Source organism: Nicotiana sylvestris, chromosome 6, assembly GCF_000393655.2.
Source record: "Nicotiana sylvestris chromosome 6, ASM39365v2, whole genome shotgun sequence".
NCBI lineage: Eukaryota > Viridiplantae > Streptophyta > Magnoliopsida > Solanales > Solanaceae > Nicotiana > Nicotiana sylvestris.
Window position 1 is genome coordinate 195,719,750 of NC_091062.1, and position 9,779 is coordinate 195,729,528.

Sequence of the window (9,779 nt, forward strand, 5' to 3'; positions counted from 1 at the left end):
TTACTACGCTATAAGGCTCTATATTTTACTACGCTAAAAAACTCTATATTTTACTACGCTAAAAGGCCACTATTCTTTAAGCAAATAAATAATCTGAACTAAATAAAAACAACAAATATATGAACATAACATTCACAAAATTACATATAAAACAGTAAAAGATATTTGTGACAATTTCATTAACAATAAAATTAGGGAAAATGCATAAGTACCTCCCTGACCTATACCCGGATTTCCAACTACACACTTTTTCTTTGCGGGAATCCTATTACCCCCTTAAACTTATTTTAAATGTAATTATTTGCACCCTTAACACTGACAACCAAACTCTTGGCAAGTGTGAGATACACTCGCCCCCACATGTATTTTTAATATTTTTTTTATTCTTTCTTCTTTTTCTTATCGTTTTTTCTTTTTTTCTTATTATTCTCATTTCTTTTGGTTATTTCATTCTCTTTCTTTTTGTTTTTGTCACCGGCGGCATAAAATTTTCTTGAAAGTGTAATTTATGTGTGGGAGGAAGAGCAAAAGAAATAAAAAAGAATATAAGCTGAGAAAACTTTTTTCAGTTAAAATTTCAATACATTATTTTTTTCCGACGTGGGAAAGTTTTTCAATGATGAATTTTTTCCTCCAAATCTGAGTGTATTTTGCTTTGCTTATGAATAGATCTTTTTCAGAGTTTAATTTTTGTGTGAAAGAAAAAAATAAAAGAAAAACGGTTAGACAAAGTCACCGGTGAATGAATATCCGTCGGAATTAGAGAAGAAACGAAAAAAAAAGTAAAAGAAAAAAGACAAAGACAAAGGAAAAGGAAAAGGAAAAGGAAAAAAAATTAAGAAAAATGGTAAAAAAGAATAAAACATAATCTGAAAATCGTTTTTTCTTGCTTCTCACTCTCCTTTGGGAGAGTGAAATACACACACTCTGCCACGTTAGCGTTAAGGGTGCAAATAATTTCATTTAAAATAAGTTTAGGGGGGTAATAGGATTCCCGCAAAGAAAAAGTGTGTATTTGGGAATCCGGGTATAGGTCGGGGGTTACTTATGCATTTTCCCATAAAAATTATTTATCAAGTTTTAACTATTTTTTGTCCCAAAGCTAATAATTCAATCCGGATAAAAATAACATACAAATTTAAACGGAAACATGACACAAATCAACGTGGAAACACATTCAACAAAACAAATATGCATACGCTCTACGAGTTTCGACATAAACAAAATCGAAATAGTCAACAAGGTTGAAACTTCCAGGAAAAAACTTCGAATTGGGAGGGCGATCCTCCCGGTGAACTAATCGTACCTCGATTTAAGTTTTTTGAAATAGATCCAAATCGAATTTTTCACCCTGAAAGAAGGAATCCAAGGCTTAGGATGTATGTGGGGCCTACGCTCTTCACTTGTGTGAGGGGTGGGGCCCAAGATTTTTTTTTAAATTCTCAGGGGAGGACCAACATTGGTGGGGCGATTTTTTTTAAAATGGTGAAATCTGTCGTGGGGAAGAAGAAGAAGGGGGACCCTATATTTTATTATAGGAAAACGCAGTATAGTACTGCGTTTTCCTTAAACGTAGTACTACACTGCGTTTCCATTTAAAAAACAATTTTTTTATTAAACGCAGTATAATACTGCGTTTAACTTTAACGGCTAACTTTCCGTTAAAGTAAAATGCAGTATTATACTGCGTTTTACGTAGAAATGTAACTTTTTTTAACTGTATAAACATATTTTGAGTCCAAAAATACGTCATTTCAGTTTCGGACTCGTCGGGTTTAGGCCTATTTTGTCTTCTTTTTTATTTTGGACTTGGTTATTTCATCTAGGCCTTTTACCTACACATATAAATAGTCATTAAACACCAATTTTGAGGGGGGGGGGGAGGGGGTCGAGATTAGACAGATTTGAGAGGGGATTCGACCTAAGGAGGCAAGAACATACTAGGAGCAAGGCGTAGAATTCTTCTACGAGTTTTTCACTTCCTTCTTCCTATTTCCATTATTGGTTATGAATTCTAGTCTTGTAGTTTTGCATACTATTATGAATAGCTAATTTGTTATCTAGGGTTTTGATGGAACCTCTTGAAGGATGATTTTTCTGTTACTTTAATATAGAATTGTCGTAGTTTTTCTCTATTTGTTCAACTACGTTATTATTGTGGTTGATTGAAGAGCTCTCAATCGATTGTGCCTATTTAATGTGTATTACTCGAGAGAGAGTGCATATTTAGGTAGTTGTTGAACAACATCACTACTAACGTATATGAGGGATCAATACGGAGGGTTTAAAGGTAGAATTAGGGATAACGAAGCCTTGGTGCGATCCGAGTGAGTCGTACTTAATGCCAGCTAGCATAATTCGGGAGAATATATTTAGTAAATTGTGGTAATTACTCGGGAGAGAGTTACGACAATCAGAGTGCTCATGATCGATAGAGAAGACTTAGGCAAATTTATAGAAAACGTAGCGGAAATGATTTTGAAAATATAGAAAATCATAACTCTAGACCTGCTTTCTAGTATTTGTTAGTTAATTAGATAAAAATAAATATTATAATCTTTATAATTAGGAAATTGTTTGGACTTGTGTTTCTTAGCGATATTGAACAACTGTAGCTATGTCATAGTTCTCTGTGAGATTCGATTCCGGACTTGTAAACCGGATTATATTTGCAACGACCGCTTAGTCCTTTTTATAAGGCATAGTTGGGCATGATCAATTTTTCGCGTCGTTGTCGGGGAACTAACGGTCTATCTGTAGGTGTACATATTGCTAGGTTTCAAGTTTGAACTTTTATTTTTATTTTTGTATTTGTTTTTTTAATTTTTGTTTTACTTGTTGATTTTAAAAATATGGCATCTTCGAATTATAAGAGTTTTGATGTTTGTAATTCTATTTTTAATCCTCCTCATGCATATTGTGAAGGAAACTACCCATTGCAAAATTGTCAAAAAATTTCCGAGAGCGATTTATGTGCACCAACTCAATCTTATATGTGAAATATGTGCGATGTGTGTGGTGGTCAAGATGGTCACTTTTATAGTTGTGGTTATTTGTCTTATCCTCCCCCAACCCCTTACTATGATGGTTTTACTTTTTTTAGTGAAGTTAATAGGAATAAAGAACCCTGGGAAGCTGACGTGAAGGAGATCAAAGATATGTTAAAGTATTTCATGAAACTATATGATAAGAACCACATTGTAGACATGTGATTTTTGACCCTCCCCGAAATTTCACCCATTTTAGCGTAAACTATTTAGTTTTGGCACAAAAAACAAGATCTTAAAAAGGCATTCTAACCTTTAGCCCTAGACGAGAGAGACGCCGTTTTTCAGTAAAGAAGAACCCCCCCAAACGCCAATAAGAGCACACCCATTAGCAGAAAAACACACGACCCCCACTCGAAACCTGCCCTTTCTGCTCCATCAACATACAGACACACAGCCAAACGACCACCCCAAAATCCCCTGCCATCCGCCAAATGAACGACCCCATTCCAGCCCCTCCCCACTCCCTCCTCTCAAAATCTACCATCTCCGGCGAGCTTCAGACCTAGAACGCCCAAGAGATTTCAACCATGGCTTCATCTTTTTCAACCTTCAACAAAGACGAACGAAGAGAACATGAGCATATCTTCTTCAACCTAAGAACCTAATCACCTTAGAGCCACCGGTCACTAACCACTCGACGGCCAGACTCGTCTCCAGCCACCACTACCAAGGCTCGCCGGTAATTATCATATAGCCCCCTGAAGTTCAGACTGTTGTTTTAGCTTTAAAGTTGTTTTGAGACGTGGTCTCGTTTGTTCGCCGAAATAGTTGCGGATCTGATCGGTCCCCGTTTTATGCCTCGACAGAGTTAATTTGAGGTCCGTTCGTTTGTCATTAATTCTGTTCGAATTAACGATGAGGTGCGTCGAGGTTTCCGACGAGGTCTTCCATCGCGGATCTATCACATGTTGTTGTAGTTGTTATTCAACTTTTATAAAGGATATTTATATATTGCAAGTTTGATATTGCTTCACTCAGGTCCATTTCTACATCAAAACTTTATTTTGTGAATTGCTTGATGTATAATGTTGTTGAGTTTATGTTACTTGTGTATTGTTTATATGTTTATGTGGTGATTCGTTCTTGTTTGAGAGTTGTTGTGATGTTGATTTTCAGTTTCTCTTGCTAGCATTGCAACTACAATTTAGTAGTAACAATTGCGGCTTAATGATCGCTCGTTTGTTTTAAGTTATTTGCTAAATAGCTCAATTGAATAGGATTTTATTAGAATTAGGGAATAAAGAATCAACATCACATTTATGGGCCAGTGCTGAGTCTTACAAGATTAACGTGGGTCCTGGTCGCCGTTTTATCCTTAGCTGTTAATTACTCTAAAGGCCTTTTAGACCGTTAATTACTTATGATTTTAGATAGCTAGGTCTTACATGTCTTTCCATAATTTTATATCTTCATAATCTTTTGGCCCAACAATGAACCCCAAATATAGTAAGAATTAACATATATAGTATGTTATAGGTGCTCTCAATTAATCTATCATCGTAATTGTGTACACGTTCGCGTGACATAATTACGATCTTAAAAACAAAATCGGAGTATGCATTCGCGTAACCTCGACTAAACTTTTTTAATAATAACAAAGCGTCATTAATTGTGGACACGTTCGCGTGACATGGTTTTTGACGCGCCAAACAAATGGGTACACGTGCGCGTGACCCGTTTTAACATAATTTCTTAATTAAAAGAGGCAAAAGCACATATGTTCTAAAAATGAGTAATTAGACAATTTAATAAACCAAGTATGATCAAAGTGACCGTGCTAGAACCACGGAACTCGGGAATGCCTAACACCTTCTCCCGGGTTAACAGAATTTCTTACCCGGATTTCTGTGTTCGCAGACCATAAATAAGAGTCAATTTTCCTCGATTCGGGATTTTAAACCAGTGACTTGGGACAGCACAAATTATCCCAAGTGGCAACTCTGAATTTTAAATAAAATAATTCCGTTTCGATTGTTACTTAAATTAGAAAAAACTCCCTTATACGCCCTTCCGGGGGTGGTAAAAAGGAGGTGTGACAGCTCTGGCGACTCTGCTGGGGACAAGAACCCAGAACTTCTGGTTCAGGGTTCAAGAATTCGAGCTTGTTAATGTGATATTACTTGGCTTTATTTATTGTTGATATTATTGTATTTTGTGGACCTAATGTGTTAATTGTTGTTTATTTACCGCTTTAGTATTATTTACACTCTATTTAATTTTCTTCTTACGTCACTCCTCTGAGTCTTCTAAAAATGGTGCACACGTTCGCGTGGCCCACTTTTTCTGTTAGAAGTTATACCAAATAGAACGAGGTTGGGCCAGCAACAAGGTCGGGTAGACGTTCGTGCTCCCGGTACGTTTCCCCCTCTTCGGCTCGAGTTGTCCGCTCGGGTAAGTCAGGTCAAGAACACAACCCAGGGTTTAAACTTAGAATAATATAACCTCATGCCGGATCCCTAGTAGGCACGTTTGTTTACATCATGTGCATTTGACTTTGGGGATTCAACACAGGGGTTGGGTCCATCTAGGACATGTGTACCCAAAAATAAAAGATCATCCTGATGCATCCTATGTGCTACATGTTGCAATCTTCAAGGGTAAAAGGGTTACTTGGTGGACCAATGATAGTGGAGGGCAAATGAAAAAAGAAAAAAAGAAAAAAAGAGGGTGAAGTGTGAAAATAAAGCAAGTAGGGCCCAATTAGGTTTTCTTGTCACGTTTTGTTAAGAAAAAGACAAAAAAACATGGAAAATTCAAAAAAAATATTTGTACTTTTTCATCATTTTCTGAAAATCAAAAAATCAAAAAAAAGGAAAAGAAAATCCAAAAAAAGTTTACATGTTTCATCATTTTTTCAAAAAAAGAAAAAAAAAACATATTTTCTCTAAATTAGTTTTTTTTAATTCTCGCCCATATCCAATCTCCTGAACTACGCATACCTGATTCTCGTCTTTCGGGGCGTGATACGTAGGCAACCCACATAGGATCTGGTCTTCCTAGTAAATCATGTCTTGCATGTTGTCCAGTAGGAAGTGTTATTGTCTCACATAGTGTTCTAGGTCTTTAACTTTATTTGGTCTTAGTTTTCTCATACAGGTGTGGATTTACTTACCGAAGTTTGAGCATGACAGACGCCCCAGGACCATCTAGGCAGGATCGCTCATTCAGGAATAGCTCAATGAGATTTTTTATTTTTATATATTTTTAGTCTGTTTTTCTTTTTATGTCGTATTTTACCTTTTAGTTTTGTACAATAATGCCAAGTCTTTTAGGTGATATTAGAGTCTATCATAGGCTAGTTAAGTTTGTTGAGTCATTTGTTAATGTATTTCCTATTTTGTATTTGAAAAAGTATGTTATAAATCAAAAATAAAAAAAGAAGAGATTTTACGTTTTTATATTTCCGTTAGAAGTTTTCTTTAGAATACCAATTCTAAAAATAAATTAAAAAAAATTCTTTTGAGGTGGTTTTTATTAGGAAGTTAATATCTAGAACTTAAAATAAAAAATTCTTTTATATTTCCTTTGGTATATTAAAAATAAAAATTCAAAAAAAAAAGAAGAGAATTTTCTTTTAGTACCTCTTTAAATATTTTCTTTTAAGATACTAAATCCAAAAATCCAAAAAGATTTTCTTTTGAGGTTCTTCTTTGGGAAATTAATGAAAAATAAAAAAAAAACTTTTTAATTTTCATTAGAACTTTAGGATACTGTACATAGAAGAAAGAAAAACATACTTTATCGTTTATTTATCTTTAAAGTTTCTTCCTTAGGTAATCAAAAACTGAAATCCAAAAATATTTTTTATCTTGTTCATTTCTCGTTTTTAATTTTTCTTCAGGGATATCAAATGAAAATTCAAAATATTTTCTTTGGTTTATTCTTTAGATTTCCTTCCTAAAAAAAATCAAAAAAAATATTTTTCTCTTGTAGGGTTTTTTCCTTAATAATTTTCCATAGAATGTTTGTTTCAAAAAGAAAAAAAATATATGCTCGTTAAGCTTGAGTTTAGAATTGGTTATAGAACATTAAGCCTAGAAAATTTAAAAAAAAGGATTTGCTTCTTTTATTTCTCTTTTCTCATCAGAGTTGTCATTAAGGTAAAAAATAAAAGAAGAAAAAGAGAACGTTAGTTTATTTGCTTTATTTTCGATCTTCCCGAACTACGCAAAGATCTGATTCATGCGGCGTCATGATACGTAGGCAACCTACATAGGGTTCGATCGAATTCTTTTTTTATTATTAAAAGAAAAGAAAACAGAAGGAAACAAAAAAAATTATGGGATGTGAGAAATGAGAGGAAGGAAAATAGTGATAATTAGAAGGAAAAAAAAGGGAAGGAAAATGAGCAAGCCAAGAAGTGCTAGAAAACAAAGAAAAAAGAAGATTGAAATGAACAAAATTGGGATGATGCCAAGTGACCTTGTGATCCTCGAAGTCATTCTAGAACCGTTAATTGTTGCTAGGTGCATTGCACGTAATGTGATATTTTTAGCTGTTAAATGCCCTAACGCTAATATGTTGACTTCGCTTTGTTCCTCTTTGTTATCCTCATTAAGGAGAAGGGTCGTTGATTTGTGGTTCTTAAGTAACTCATCCATATGAAAGAGCAAGGTAGCCATGGCTAGCAAAGACTTGGACACAGGGGTTATTGATTCGTCTAAGGGAATTGTTGAATCAGAATTTGAGTCAAAAGAAGAGGTCTTAAGGTTGAAAGGACAGATAGATGAAATATACCAAGCCTGGATCAGGGGGCATCCTCCACCTTCATTCCCCACTAACTACACTGAAAACAATGCAACTATCCCACCATTATCACAAATCCAAATTCCCACTGTTGCTGATATCTCCCCACAACCTTTTCACACTCTACCCGCCAAAACTACCTCATATCTCGCTCCTTTGGCCACTCATGCTCTTGTAACTCATCCTCCAGCTACTTTTCCTCGATCCTCTAACGAGAATGTGTTCAAAGTCCCCGATGCCCAATACTATGCTCTAGAAGCAACTTTCAAAGTCTCGGATCCATACTCTCACGCTCCTCATTTTGAGCCTCCCGGTGAAACTAAAAAGCTTGCTAAGACAGTGGAGCAAGATGAGATATCCAGGAAGTGAAAATCTTAGAGCAGTCTTTAAGAAACATGCAAGGGATAGGGAGCCAGATGAGCGTGGCTTACAAAGACTTGTGCTTGTTTCCTGACATCCAACTTCCTACTGGGTTTAAGATGCCAAAGTTTAATTTGTATGACGAGCACAGAGATCCCATGTCCCATTTGAGAGGTTACTGCAGTAAGATGAGAGGCGCCAGTGGGAAAGACAAATTATTGATGGCGCATTTCAGTCAGAGTCTTAGTGGGGCAGCTCTGGAGTGGTACACCCGCCAAGACGTTAGCAAGTGGTACACATGGGACGATATGGCTCAGGTCTTTGCCCGGCACTTCCATTACAATATAGAAATCATCCCCAATCGCATGTCCCTCACCAAGATGGAAAAGAAGCCTAATGAAAGCTTTAGGGAATACAGGCTCAGATGGAGAGAGCAAGCTTCCAGAGTCAATCCCCCGATGAAAGAAAAAGAGATGGTCGAATACTTTCTTCAAGCTCAAGAGCCAACTTACTTTGGGCATTTGATAACGGCTGTGGGTAGGCCTTTTAATGATGTAGTAAAAATAAGAGAAATGATAGAAGATGGGCTGAAGTCGAGCAAGATCATGAGCTATTCTACTTTAGAAGCCACAACACAAGCAATTCAGAACGACACAGGAAACTTGCTGGGTCAGAAGGAACATGATGATGTTGCCATGGTTGTCTCAAGATTAGGACATGGTTCAACGGATCCACCTCACCAATATACTCATCCTCAACCCCAACCTCAAACCTATCCCTGAGCTCCACATAATCCACCTCAGTATTATCCTCCGAAAAATATTCAGTCATATGTCCAACTACCGGGTCACTCCTTATGGCGAGCGCCAGCACCACATAATGCACTCTTGCCTTCACAATATTTTCGAGCACCCAATTGTTGATACCCAATTTTCCCTAGATATTTTTAATATACAAATAACTTCAAAATAGCATATATATATATATATATATATATATATATATGCATATATAAGTATGTCCAAATATTTTATTATTTTTTCATAATTTTTATAGATTTTTAAATCAATTTATTTCCCTCTTTTATCCATAAAACTCCAATAATTATTTCAAAAATTATTATTCTTGGTAATGAATTTATTGGATTTTTATATTTATGCTAAAATATAGCTAAGGTAATTTTTTTTGCATATTTTTACAAATTTGTTTAGCATTTTTAAGCTAAATTGCATATAATTGCAACATTAGCCTTTTTAAGATTTAATTGTGTTTTATATTCATAAAATTAAGCCCTACATTTTTAAATTGTTAATTCTATATTACAAATCATTTTAGTGATCTCAATTTATTTTTAGAAATTAATTTACTATTTTTTACAATTTTAAAAGGGGAAAATTGGCTATTTAAATAATAGCCCAATTGCATTTAAATTATAGCCTAAATCTGACCCCAAATTAAACCCAATTTCCCGGCCCAATTTCATTTAAACCCGACCCCTAACCCAATTTAACCAGCCCAACATGGATCCCCTACCTACCCTTTTTAATCCAGGCCGTTGATCCATCAGATCAACGGCCAGCATTCACCCTTACCATTTTTAACCTTGAACGACCCCTAAACCTA

General features: G+C 35.4%; 1 protein-coding gene across 1 annotated transcript; it reads left to right on the forward strand.

Annotated features, from left to right (window-relative positions):
• Positions 1-8,191: 8,191 nt before the first annotated feature.
• Positions 8,192-8,938, forward strand: LOC138871894 (uncharacterized). The gene has a single exon (XM_070149815.1). It carries the CDS (start codon positions 8,192-8,194, stop codon positions 8,936-8,938), a length of 747 nt encoding a protein of 248 aa, XP_070005916.1.
• The last annotated feature ends 841 nt before the right edge of the window (positions 8,939-9,779 follow it).